Genomic DNA, 14,599 nt, shown 5'->3' with positions numbered 1-14,599 from the left:
GGGTGATGGACATTAAGGAGGGCACATGATGTATTGAACCCTCATTATTATATAAGACTGAAGAATCAAGAAAAAAGGTGGTGGAGGAGTAGGGGATCCTATTTCAGCTGGTTCCCTGAATTGAGCTAGATATCTCTCAGACCATTCTGAACACCCATGAAATCAGCCTGAGATGTAAGAAGATATATCTGGGTCTCTACAAACAGAATATCTCTGGCAGTTGGTCTTGAGGTATGAAGTGGGGAGCCATGATTCTGTGGGCGATATTGAAAGATAAATGGAAGGAGAGGGAGCCTCCGGGAACTTGTGCCAGAGCACAAAAGCTTCCCACACTGGGGACTGAGCTCAGACTCCCAAACTGGTAGTGTCAGGGAAGGGACTTTAGGGCAGCCCCCCAGACTAAAATCTGAAGCTACTGGGGCGTACTTGCAAATGGGGGTGGCTTATGGTTTTAGAAGCACAAAGAACAGAGACGTGCCTGGCCCTGGGAGCAAGGGCTGGGAGTGCTGCTGTAGGGCACAGAACCCAGGACGCTGTGGTATTTAGCAGCACAGACCGAGAGGGATACAGTGTGGCCTGGAGAGCTCAATGGAGAGCAGACTGTGATCTCTCTGTTCCGAGACAGAGAGATATGGACCCTTCTTCTCTGACTCTTGGAAGAGATGCGGAAAACTGGTACAGAGCAAAAGCCCCCCAAAACGGGTTTTCACTGAGCCTATCACTCCCCCACAGGGGGCAAGTCAACTCTGTCCAAATAGGGTTGCCTGAGTAACAGTGCAGCAGAGCCCTCCCCGAAAGACAGACTAGAAGAACAGGAGGGGACAACTTTAAGGTCCCTGTAAAACAGGTACATCTTGCTTGGGTTGTGGTCATTAATTTGGACTCTCTGTACATTCCCCTAACCACCCCTCAACAAAATGACTAAGGGGAGGAACCCCCAACACAGGAAAGATTCAGAGATTGAGGCCTCTGCCACAGAACTAATGGATATGGATATAACCAAGATGTCAGAAATTGACTTCAGAGTAACAATTATCTAGGTGATATCTAGGCTTGAGAAAAATATTAATGATAATATATAATCTTTAAGGGCAGAAATTATATCTAATCAGGTAAAATTTAGAAATGCCATGAATGAAATGCACTCTAAACTGGATACTCTGCCAGGGTAAATGAAACAGAAGAACAAATTAGTGAGCCAGAGGATAAGATGATAGAAAAGAAGGTAACTGAGGTGGCATGGGAAAAACAAATTAAAACCAGGGTATCAAGGGGCACCTGAGTGGCTCAGTGGGTTAAAACCTCTGCCTTCGGCTTAGGTCATGATCCCAGGGTCCTGGGATTGAGCCCTGCATCAGACTCTTTGCTCAGCAGGGAGCCTGCTTCCTCCTCTCTCCCTCTCTGCCTGCTTCTCTGCCTACTTGTGATCTCTGTTTGTCAAATAAATAAATAAATAAATAAATAAATAAATAAATAAAATAAAACCAGGGTATTGAACTGAGAGAGAATAGTGGCTCAATGAAAGATTCCAATATCAGAATTATTGGGATCTCTGAATGGGTGAAAAGAGAGAGAGGTCTAGAAGATATATTTCAGCAAACTGTAGCTGAGAACTTCCCTAATCTGGGGAAGGATAGAAGCATTCATGTGTTAGGGGCAGAGAGGGCCCTTCCCAAGATCAATGAGAACAGATCAATGCCACAACATATAATAGTACAATTTACAAATCTTATATCCAAGGAAATAATCTTGAAAGCAGTGAGGGGGAAGCGATTTCTTAGATACAGAGGGAGGAACATCAGAAAAATGTCAGACCTGTCTAGAGAGACCTGGTAAGCAAGAAAGGGTTGGCAAGACATGTTCAGGGTACTGAGTGAGAGGAATATGCAGCCAAGGATACTTTATCCAGACACGCTGTCATTCAGAATGGCTGGAGTGACAAGGAGCTTCCAAGACCGGTACAAACTGAAAGAATATGTGACCACCCAGCTGGCCCTGAAAGAAATATTAAAGGAGTCCTATAAAAGGAGAAAGACCCCAAGAGTGACAGAACAGAAATTTACAGAGATAATCTATAGAAACAAGGACTTCACAGGCAACATAATAACAATAAAATAATATCTTTCAATAATCACTCTCAAAGTGTATTACCTAAATGTTCCCATGAAACAGTGCAGGGTTGCAGATTGGATAAAAAGACATGACCCATCCATATGCTGTCTACAAGAGACTCTTTGCGCCTAAAGATACTTCCAAACTGAAAGTGAAGCAATGGAGAACCATTTTTCATGCCAGTGGACCTCAAGAGAAAGCTGGGGTAGCAATTCTCATATCAGACAAATTAAATTTTTTTTTAAAGATTTTATTTATTTATCAGAGAGAGGGGGGGGGGAGAGAGCGAGCACAGGCAGACAGAATGGCAGGCAGAGGCAGAGGGAGAAGCAGGCTCCCCGCTGAGCAAGGAGCCTGATGCGGGACTCGATCCCAGGACGCTGGGATCATGACCTGAGCCGAAGGCAGCTGCTCAACCAACTGAGCCACCCAGGCGTCCCCAGACAAATTAAATTTTAAGCTAGAAACTGTAGTTAGAGATACAGAAGGACGCTATATCACTCTTAAAGGGTCTATCCAATAAGAAGATCTAAAATTGGGGAACATCTATACCCCCAACAGGGGAACAGCCAACTACATAAGCTAGCTGTTAACCAAAATAAAGAGACGTATTGATAATAATATAGTAGGAGACCTCAAAACTCCACTCTCAGCAATAGACAGATCATCTAAGCAGAAAATCAACAAAGATATGAGAGCTTTGAATGATACACAGGACAACTGGACCTCGTAGATATATACAGAACATTCCACCCTAAAATAGCAGAATACTCATTCATCTTGAATGCACATAAAACTCTACAGAATAGACCACAGACTGGGTCACAAATCAGGTCTCAACTGATACCAAAAGATTGAGATTATTCCCTGCATATTCTCAGACCATGATGCTTTGAAACTGGAGCTTAGTCACAAGAAAAAAATTGGAAGAAATTCAAACACTTGGAAGCTAAAGACCATCTGCTTAAGAATGTTTGGGTCATCAGGAAATCAAAAAATAACTTCTACAATTTTTGGAAACCGTTGAGAACGAAAACATGTCAGTGCAAAACATATGGAATACTGCAAAGACAGTTGTAAGGGGGAAATACATAGCCATCCAAGCCTCACTCAAAAAAAAAAAAAAAGAAAGAAAGAAAGAAAGAAAAGAAAAGAAAAAAGAAAAATCCCAAATACACAAATTTAGTTGATACCTTAAAGAACTGGAGAAAAGAGAAAGAACAAAAATAAAGCCTTAGCCACGCATGAGAAGAGAAGTAATTAAAATTAGGGTAGAGATCAATGAATTAGAAACCAGAAATACAGTAGAGCAAATCAATGAAGTTGGTTCTTGGAAAGAATTAATAAGATCAATAAACCACTGGCCAGACTTACCCAAAAGAGAAGAGAAGGACCCAAATTAATAAAATTATGAATGAAAGGGGAGAGATGTTGACTAACACCAAGGAAATAGAAACAATCATCAGAAATAATTATCAACAGCTATATGCCTGTAAATTAAACCTGGAAGAAATGGATGCCTTCTTAGAAACCTACAAACTACCAAGACTGAAACAGAATACATGAACAGACACTTCTCCAAAGAAGATATAAAATGGCTAACAGACACATGAAAAAATGTTCATCATTATTAACAATCAGGGAAATCCAAATCAAAACCACATTGAGATACCACCTTACCCCAATTATAATGGCAAAAATTGACAAGGCAAGAAACAATAAATGTTGGAGAGGTTATGGAGAAAGGGGAACCTTCCTACACTGTTGGTGGGAATGCAAGTTGGTATGGCCACCTTGGAAAACAGTGTAGAGGTTCCAGAATAAGTTAAAAATAGAGCTACCATATGACCCAGCAATTGCACTACTGGGTATTTACCCCCAAAATATAGACGTAGTGAAAAGAAGGGCCACATGCACCCCAATGTTCATAGCAGCAATGTCCATAATTGCCAGACTGTGGAAGAAGCCGAGATGCCCTTCAACAGACAAATGGATAAAGAAGACGTGATTTATATATACAATGAAATATTACTCAGCCAAGAAAGGATGAATACCCAACATTTGCATCAACATGGATAGAACTGGAGGAGATTATGCTAAGTGAAATAAGCAAAGTCAGTTATCCTATGGTTTCACTTATTTGTAGAACATAAGGAATAGCATGGAGGACATTAGGAGAAGGGAGGGAAAAATGAAGTGGGGAAATTTGGAGGAGGAGACAAGCCTTGAGAGACTATGGACTTCAGGAAACAAGCTGAAGGTTTGCCGGGGCAGGGGTTGGTTAGCCCGGTGATGGGTATTAAGGAGGGCATGTGTTGCATGGAGCGCTGGGTATTATTTGCAAACAATGAATCATGGAAAACTACATAAAAAACTAATGATGTCCTGTGTGGTGGCTAATATAACATTAAAAAAAAAGACTGAAGAATCACTGACCTCTACCTCTGAAGCTAATAATACATTATATATTAATTAGTTGAATTTAAATTAAAAAGTAAAAAAAATTTTAAAAGCCATCATACATCATGCTATTTTAAATGTTTCAACTATAAGACAAAATTGAAATCTGAAATTTGGCATTACCAAATTTTTTGCACTGATTTTAGATTAAATGTAAAATTGGGGGCGCCTGGGTGGCTCAGTGGGTTAAGCCGCTGCCTTCGGCTCAGGTCATGATCTCAGGGTCCTGGGATCGAGTCCCGCATCAGGCTCTCTGCTCAGCAGGGAGCCTGCTTCCTCCTCTCTCTCTCTGCCTGCCTCTCTGCCTACTTGTGATCTCTCTCTGTCAAATAAATAAATAAAATCTTAAAAAAAAAATGTAAAATTGGGCTAACATTTTTATGAAGTACCTTTATGAAATGACTATTATAGCAGTGCCCTCTTATCCCCAGTGGACACCTTCTGAGACCCCCAGTTAATGCCTGAAACCGGGATAGTACCAGGCCCCATATACACTATGTTTTTTCTTTAAGTACATACTCATGATAAAGTTAAATTTTCAATTTAGGGATAGTAAGAGATTAACAAACATAATAATAAAACAGAACAGTTGTAACAATATACTGTACTCCCAAGTTATGTGAATGTGGTCTCTCTCAAAATATCTCATTATAGTGCACTCACCCTTCTTGTAATGAGTGAGATTACCGGTAAAATGCCTACCTGATGAGGTGAAGTGAGGCGAATGATGTGGGCACTGTGATCTAGCATTACATCATATGGACCTTCTGACTATTTATCAAAGGAGGATCATCCCCCTTCAAATCCCAGTTGCCCACGGGCAGCTAAGGCTGCAGAAACTGAAACTGGGGATAAAGAGGGACTTAAAATTCTTTAAAAAGCAGTTTCTTTCTGAAAGAGGAAAAAATATTTTTTTCAATTGTATGTATTATTGATTGCTGGTGTCATTATTTATGTTTTAAGAGCTTGGGCTCATCAAGTGAGCATGCCTTAGTTCACAATTTGGCTCTTCACAGCTAACAGCTCTGTAACCTTGGGTAAATTCTGTAAGCTTTGGGCAGATTTTTCTAGCCTACTACAGAGGTCGTGAAGTGAATCGACAGATTCTTGATCCTAGTAAGGTCCTAGGCATGACGTCTAGTATGTAGTAGTAAATACTATCAAATGGTATAATTCTTATCCATCTGCAATGCCGTGGTTGACTTATATGTATACAAATGTGAATGAAGTTTTTCATGGGAGTATGCTGCGTTATATTTGCAGGTGTACTAGGTTTGTAATTTCACAGGCTTGTCTTTCTCTATTGTGTATTGCTTAAATATAGTCTGTCCAGTACTTTTTCAGTCTACATTTCTGATAATTTTTACTGCAGTAACTAGAAGTTTAAATTAAATTGTGTTTTAAGTGCTTCCAGGAGATTTTTATTCTTTATCAGTTTATCACATAAACAAATCCTGAATTTTAAAAGTCTTTTGCCATCTCTATTATACATCTGTAAAATTAAAATAATTACAAATTCTTGTTTATAAATTAATTTTTAGATATATGGGGACTTACAGAAAATAAACTGCAACATTTTTTCTTTTTCTTCCCAGGCTTGGGAAACAGTAAGACTGGAATACATGGATGATCCAGCCATTGTTTCTTCATGTAGGCAAAAGCTAATCAACTATTTCACCATGCAGCTAAGGTATTATGAATGTCCGTATTATTCTTCTGCAACTTGTTTTACCCCTGTCTTTACTTCTCTCTTCCTTTGCTTATAACTTAATGTATAAAAATTTAATTATTATAGAAAAGATTTATTCATCTCCCCTGTTAATGTCAAAAGAACAAGAGATTATTATGTAAGTCTTTTAATATCATCCTAAAGATTTAAACTTACATGAAATCAATATAAGATCATTTTATTATTTATTCCAGTTTAATCGTTCAAAAATATGTGTGTGTCTGTATACCGTGTGTATATATTTGTGTTGATTTTTTTTTTTAAAGCTCAAATTTAGGAAAACACCTTGAGAATTTGATGAGTGTTCCTGATATCACTGTATTTCTTTTCTTAGATTATTTCTTAGAGTTTCTGATTTTGACCTAATTTTCTCAGTATTGATTATATTTAAAGAGTTGGAGATAGATGCCAAACACATTTTTCTCCCTTCAACATTTGTCTGAAGACTTTGGGGGTAATCTCCTTGTTGGAAGGTATTACTGAGTGTTGTCCTTTCCATTCTGACAGTCAGGACCGAGTGACTTGGAGAAGTGCAGATGAGCTCCCTTGGCTTTTTCAGCAGCAGGGAAGTAAACAGAAGTTGCATGATTGCCTTCTCAATCTCTTTGTGTCTCAAAATCTTTATAAAAGGTAAGAAACTTATTTGTAGAATACCTTATGCAAAAAAAAAAAAAGAAACAGAGTTAAGTGGTTATTTGGTATAACAAAGAAAAATGGCATTTTAAATTTAGCTTTAATATAAGACCTGAAGCCATAGAACTCCCAGAAAACATAGGCAGTAAACTGCTTGACATTAGTCTTGGTGATGATTTCTTGTATCTGACACAAAAAGCAAAGGCAACAAAAGCAAAATCAACAAGTGGAATCACATCAAACTAAGAAAGCTTCTGCACAGCAAAGGAAACCATAAACAAAATGGAAAGGTAGCTGACTGAATGAGAGAAAATATTTGCAAATCGTATATCTGCAAAGGGGTTAACATCCAAAATATATAAAGAACTACAAATCAATAACAAGAATCTGATTTAAAAATGGGCAGAGGGGGGCGCCTGGGTGGCTCAGTGGGTTAAGCCCCTGCCTTCAGCTCAAGTCATGATCTCAGGGTCCTGGGATCGAGTCCCGCATCCGGCTCTCTGCTTAGCAGGGAGCCTGCTTCCTCCTCTCTCTCTGCCTGCCTCTCTGCCTACTTGTGATCTCTCTCTGTCAAATAAATAAATAAAATCTTTAAAAAAAAAAAATGGGCAGAGGATCTGAATAGACATTTTTCTAAAAAGACATTCAGATGGCCAACAGATACATGAAAAGATGTTCAACATCACTAGTCATCAGGGAAATACAAATTAAAAATTAAAATGAGATATCATCACACACCTGTTGGAATTACTATCACCAAGAAAACAAGAGATAACAAATGCTGGCAAGGATGTAGAGAAAAGGGATCATGTACTATTGGTAGGAATGTAATTTGGGACAGCCACTGTGGAAAACAGTATGAGGTTCCTTAAAAATTTTTAACTAGAACTGCAATATGACCCAGCAATTTCACTTCTTGCTGTTTATCTCAAGAAAACAAATACAATAATTTGAGAAGATATATGCACCCCCATGTTCATTATAGCATTATTTACAATAGTCAAAATAGGAAACAACCTAAGTGTCCCTTGATAGATGAATGGATAAAGAAGATGTGTGTGTGTGTATAAATGTGCACATTACATACAAACAATGGAATATTATTCAGCCATAAAAAAGAACAAAATCTTGGCATTTGCAACAACATGGATGGATCCTTAGGACATTACGCTAAGTGAAATAAGCTAGAGAAAGACAAATACTATATGATCTCACTTATATCTGGAATCTAAAAAACAAAAACAAAAGTCAAACATGCCCTTGGTGCAGAGAAGAGATTAGAAATTGTCAGAGTGGGCAAAGTGGGTAAAAGGAATAGAAAAGTAACAACTTCCAGTCATAAATAAGTCTTGGGGATGTAGTGTACAGCATGGAGACTATAGTTGATAATTCTGTATTGCATATTTTAAAGCTGCTAAGAAGGTAGGTCTTAAAAGTTCTCATCACAATAAAAAAAAATCCTTTAACAGGTATTACAATTATGTACAGGGACAGACGTTAATTAGACTTACTCTGGTGATCATTTTGCCATACAGTAGTTTGGAGGGATACTTTCCAAGGCCCTCAGTGGGTGTCTGAAACCACAGATAATACTGAGCCCTATATATATTGTCTTTCCCTGTACATACGTACCTGTGATAAAGTTTAATTTGTGAATTGGGCATAATAAGACATTAACAGCAATAACTAATAATGAGATAGAATAATTATAACAATATACTATAATAAAGGTTATATGAATGTGGTCTGTCTCTCAAAATATCTTACTGGACTGATCCTTCTTCTCGTGATGATGTGAGATGATAAATGTCCCAGTGATGAGATGAAGTGAGGTGAATGGAGTAAGCCTTGTGCTGAAGCCACGGGCTCCTATTGATCTTCTGACCTTACGTCAAAGGAGGAGCATCTGCTCCCAGACCGTGGTTGATGGCCACTAACTGAAACTGGAGAAAGGGAAACCGGGGCAAAGGCAGACTACTGTATATACAAATATAAAATCATGAGTTGTACACCCGAAGCTAATAAATTTGGATGTCAATTATGTCTCACAAAATAAATAAATTACCAAACCACCTCCATAATGCTATAATAAAAATGAGATTTAGAGCAGAAAGCAGCTGGCAAAGAGGGACATCTAAGTGGGCCAGGAGGGACAGATGGAATTAGGTTCAGCTGTAGCATTTAGCTAATTGGGAAAGAAGGCAGTGTGAGGTCTCCCACTCAGAATGGGATGTTTTTAGTAAGTGTAGTGACAGCAGCCAGCATTATGGAGTACTTGCTATCTGCTGTCATCTGCTTATAGTAGCACCTGAGGCAGATCGGGTTGGTGACCCCCCCTTCTGCAGATAAGGTTGATGAGGCATAAGAGGTCAGACTACCTGCACAGCACCCCACAACTAGGAAGGGATGGACACAGAGGATGTACACAGAGTCACAGTCTTATCTCCCTCTATGCTCTACCTGCCTGCTAATGAAGCATCAGTAGCCCGACGTGAATTCTGGCATTTTCATTCAGTAGTGGGTTTTAAAGCTTGTTTTTCATTAAATTACATTTTTTGGTTGAAACAGAGGACATTTTGCGGAGTTGCTGAGTTACTGGCAGTTTGTTGGCAAAGACAAAAGCGCAATGGCAGCAGAATACTTTGATTCATTGAAGCAGTATGAGAAAAGCTGCGAAGGCGAGGAGAACATGATTTGCTTGGCTGACCTTTATGAAACCCTGGGGCAATTTCTCAAGGATCTAGGCCTCCTCAGTCAGGTAACTCCAGCAGGGAGTCGGAGGCAGGGGTAAGTTTTTCCTGGTTGGCTTTTCTCTCCTTGCTAGGAGTTAGTGTCGCCTTCATTTGTTGTGCTAACGAGACTGCAGATCGTATAGCATCTCACTTACTGGTACTGGCCTTTAACCTTTTCTTCCCCCCCCTAGGCTGTGGTGCCTTTGCAGAGGTCTCTAGAAATTCGAGAAACAGCTTTAGATCCAGATCACCCAAGAGTAGCTCAGTCCCTCCACCAACTAGCAAGTGTGTACGTGCAGTGGAAGAAGTTTGGCAATGCGGAACAGCTGTATAAACAGGCCTTAGAAATCTCCGAAAATGCTTATGGTGTGGAACATCCCCATATTGCTCGTGAACTTGAGGCACTGGCAACTTTGTACCAGAAACAAAATAAGTAAGACTTAGATCAGTAATACTCTGGTTTTATGGTGGGGTGTCACAGTTCTTAATGTCCTTATGGGGTAAGCTTTGTTTTGTGGCTGTGTAATTTTTTATCCGATATCTTTTGAATCTACCATGTTCAAAGATTATTCTTGGTGGCAGGTCTTTGTGGAGTAAACAGAAAATTAGAACTACAAGATTCATCTCCATTTGAAGATGAATGGATGATAGAACAGGGACTTTGGAGTCATAGTCGGGTTTGAAGTTGGGCTCCTTCACTAACTAGCTTTGTAATATTAAGTGCACTGCTAATGGAGGGCTGCAAACCATTGTCGATAGGCCAAGTCCACTAGGCCCCTGGTTTTGTAAATAAGGTTGTATTGGAACATAGTCACATTTTTTCATGTACATATTATCTGTGGTTCCTTCCGTGATGCAACAGAGTTCCATAGTTGAGGTAGAGACCATGTGGCTCACAAAGCATAAAATATTTACTATGTAGCCCATTCCAGAAAAAGTTTGCCAATCCCTGGTGTAATAAAAAAAATCTATTAGACACGCACTGAATGCATCTTTTCCTCTATCAGAAATCATGTATCGTTAATGATACAGATTGGATTTTTTTCTTTTAATATCTAGAGGTATTGTTTCACACAAATTTTGTGTGAATTTCTCATTTATATTTCACCAGAAGTTAGCATGTACAGAAGAAGGTGTTGGAGTAAACTAAAAGTTTAGATTTTTGTTTAGTTAGGGGATCCTTTAGAGATTCAGAATGAGTTAAATCAGTTAAAAATCTGTTAAATGTCAGCTACTTGGAGGATTAGATGTTTTGTTAGATTTTGTTTTATGAGCGTTTTTGTTAAAGATTTTTAATTACATGTGACTGTCATTTTTAGAAATTATGCTACATTTAAGGGCCCAAAAAAGCTTTACGCTAGGTAAGGAATGCTTTCATCTCACTGAAATATGATACTTTGGACATGTTTCTTTTGTTTGACTTTATTGTTATTTTTTTAAGATATGAACAAGCTGAACATTTTAGGAAAAAATCCTTTAAAATTCGTCAGAAGGCTACAAGGAGAAAAGGCAACCTGGTAATGAGAGATTTCTTTTGTGTTGTGGTTTTAAACTAGAGGAAAAGAGCATCTCTGAGTATCATAATATAGCTGTGTATACCTCACATGTTTAAGAACTTTAGATATTAAAGTGATTTCTATAAAAATACTAACATTGTCTTATATATATATAATACATGTTTAAATATTAGTGTTACTGAGAAATACAACTTTGCAGGCTTTTTTTTTTTTTTTTAAAGATTTTATTTATTTATTTGACAGACAGAGATCACAAGTAGGCAGAGAGGCAGGCAGAGAGAGAGGAGGAAGCAGGCTCCCTGCTGAGCAGAGAGCCCGATGTGGGACTCGATCCCAGGACCCTGAGATCATGACCCGAGCCGAAGGCAGCAGCTTAACCCACTGAGCCACCCAGGCGCCCAACTTTGCAGACTTTTAAAAAGTATATAAAACAATATACTATGGTTATTTTGCAGTATATACATATGTGAAATCATTATGTTGTACACCTTAAACTTACACAATGTTTTATGGCAATTATATCTCAGTAAACATGGGAAATTTTTTTTTTTTTTTTTTGCTTTTTTTAAAGTGGGACTATAAGGTTCATTTGAAGGTTAGACTTTGGAAGATGAACTTAAAAGCTGCTTCAATCTGTAAAGGAAAGGCAAATTAAAAATTTTAATATGTTAGATTCAAATGCAAGGAAATTCTTACCTTTGAGCACATACACATAAAATTGTTTTCATTTTTCCAAGCTGCTGATAAAATCTAAATATAGCCTGTTTTAATTTCAAATGCTATGTACGTTTTTTAAATTGAATAATATCTGACACACAACGTTGTGTAAATTTAAGATGTATATGTATAGCATGCTAATTTGATACATTCTATATTGTAATATAATGGCCATCGTAGTGACAGCACCTCTGTCACATCACATAATTATTTCTTTTTTGTGGTGGGAATAGTTAAGATCTAATCTTTTAGCAAGTTTGATGATTGTAATACAGTATTGTCTACATTCACTATACTGTGCATTTGATCTCTATGATTTATTTGTCTACTATTTTTCAAGTGCTGGGTGCAGTTTTAAGTACCTGATTTTTTTAAGTTAAACACTTAAAGCCATGGGATTGGTAAATATCTGCAGGTTAATTCTGTGTCCTGATCTTTTCAAAGCCCTTGGGACTCAGTTCACTTTGCTAAAATAGCTTATCATCACTTTCTCAAAACAGGTTTTACTGAATTTTAGAATGTGATGTCAGGTGGAAGTATGTGCACTTGCAATATCCACTGGATTAATTCAGTGTGATACTTAAACTAATTGTTACCTACTTTAAAGGGAGCAAAAGGAGAAAGGATTTCATAGAGCTCCAGTGTAGTGTTTCAGAATCAAGGACTGCCCTTAACTTGGTACCTATTCTCCATTTGTGTTTTCTTCAGTATGGATTTGCCCTTTTACGTAGACGAGCCCTGCAGTTAGAAGAGCTCACGTTAGGAAAGGACACACCTGACAATGCTCGGACCCTCAATGAGCTGGGTGTTCTCTACTACCTTCAGAATAACCTGGAGTGAGTACCATGGTGCTAATAATACAAATAAGTGTCCATTGTGTTTCTCACATGGAAAGCTACTTTCCATTTCTATCAAGTCAAGCTAGAAAAAATTGACAGAAACCATGCCAGATTTCACGTGTGGTGGGTTGAACATACAGCTACGCTTAACAAAGGCCATGGCATTTTTTCATGGTTTCTTGTCACATTGTTTCTTTTATTAGCTAAAAAAGTTATTCCGTAGCATCCCTAGTATGTTTTATATGATTACAAAAAGTGTTTTGTATAGATGAGAATTCACAGAAAAAACTTGGCACGAAGGGAGAATAAAGGATAGAATGTAGATGGCTGCTAGTTTGGGTCTTCAGTTCATTTGGACTTATAAGATGTTAATATTTATGTTAATATTTATATTTATTATAAAAGATGTTAATATTTATGTTAATATTTATACTCTTAAAAAGTGGTTTTGGGCTTCTTTGGATTTCAGGAAACTAACACATTTGATACTCTGGATGTCAGAAAAATGTTAACAAATACTTATCTGGCTTCGGAAGGGATACTTCAATTAAAAACAACCTGAGGGTTTTGAAGGAGCTGTGGGTGCGGGGGGTAGGAGGTTGGGGGAACCAGGTGGTGGGTATTGGAGAGGGCACGTATTGCATGGAGCACTGGGTGTGGTGCAAAAATAATGAATACTGTTATGCTGAAAAGAAATTTTTAAAAAATTATATATTAGCTACTTCAAAGGGAAAAACAATGAATACCAAAATCTTTTGAATTAGGTCTTTTTATTTTATTTAAAGGTATCAAAAGTTTGTTTTGGAAAATATGGGTTTGTCTTTTAGGAAAAGTCAAAGTGGAGAACTGAGGCAATCATCTAGCTACTTTAGACCCTCCACTATCATTTTTATCTTTTGGAAAAGGGCAGGGAGGGATATGGACTAGGAAAGAGGGAGAGAAAGGACTTTGAGCCAAATCCCTTATATCAACTGTCTTGGATTTAAAAATAAAAATGCTTCAGTTCTCTACCTAACTAGGGCCAAGGAGTCTTTAGAGAATAAATTATTTAAACCATTTTGGGGTTTTGTTCATAGAACTGCTGACCAGTTCTTGAAGCGGTCCTTAGAAATGAGAGAGCGAGTCCTAGGACCAGATCACCCTGACTGTGCCCAGTCTTTAAATAATCTGGCAGCTCTATGCAATGAAAAGAAACAGTATGATAAAGCAGAAGAACTTTATGAAAGAGCTTTAGACATTCGGAGACGAGCACTAGCTCCTGATCACCCTTCTTTGGCCTACACAGTGAAGCATCTTGCAATCTTGTATAAGAAAATGGTAAGTAGGGGCGCCTGGGTGGCTCAGTGGGTTAAGCCGCTGCCTTCGGCTCAGGTCATGATCTCAGGGTCCTGGGATCGAGTCCCGCATCGGGCTCTCTGCTCAGCGGGGAGCCTGCTTCCTCCTCTCTCTCTCTCTCTCTGCCTGCCTCTCTGCCTACTTGTAATCTCTCTCTGTCAAATAAATAAAAATAAAAATAAATCTTTATAAAAAAAAAATAAAAAAAAATAAAAGAAAATGGTAAGTAATCTGTGGCATGCTTACATGTATTTTAAGTCATAATTACTGTCAGCAAAATAATTTGTCTTCTTGGGGTGTGTGGGTGGCTCAGTCAGTTAAGTGTCTGCCTTCAGCTCAGGTCATGATCCCAGGGTCCTGGGATCAAGCCCCTCATCGGGCTCCCTGTATGGTGGGAAACCTGCTTCTCCCTTTCCCTTTACTGCTCCCCCTGCTTGTATTCCCTCTCTTGCTGTGTCTCTGTCAAATAAATAAATAAAATTTTTTAAAAAAAATTCACACAAAAAAAATAATTTGTCTTCTGAT

At 38.3% G+C, this 14,599-nt stretch overlaps 1 protein-coding gene across 2 annotated transcripts in view; it reads left to right on the top strand.

Moving 5' to 3' along the window:
- The window catches only part of NPHP3 (nephrocystin 3), a 50,747-nt gene that overhangs the window by 31,665 nt on the left and 4,483 nt on the right, over window positions 1-14,599 (top strand). For both annotated transcript variants that reach the window (XM_059390930.1, XM_059390931.1), the window contains exons 18-24: window positions 6,168-6,262; window positions 6,809-6,931; window positions 9,503-9,692; window positions 9,858-10,099; window positions 11,108-11,183; window positions 12,609-12,736; window positions 13,816-14,056. In XM_059390930.1, the coding sequence (XP_059246913.1) occupies window positions 6,168-6,262; window positions 6,809-6,931; window positions 9,503-9,692; window positions 9,858-10,099; window positions 11,108-11,183; window positions 12,609-12,736; window positions 13,816-14,056 (1,095 nt within the window). The remainder of the gene's footprint in view (window positions 1-6,167; window positions 6,263-6,808; window positions 6,932-9,502; window positions 9,693-9,857; window positions 10,100-11,107; window positions 11,184-12,608; window positions 12,737-13,815; window positions 14,057-14,599) is intronic.

Source organism: Mustela nigripes, chromosome 2, assembly GCF_022355385.1.
Source record: "Mustela nigripes isolate SB6536 chromosome 2, MUSNIG.SB6536, whole genome shotgun sequence".
Classification (NCBI taxonomy): domain Eukaryota; kingdom Metazoa; phylum Chordata; class Mammalia; order Carnivora; family Mustelidae; genus Mustela; species Mustela nigripes.
The sequence above is the reverse complement of the archived record's forward strand: the minus strand, read 5'-3'. Positions and strand labels throughout refer to the sequence as shown.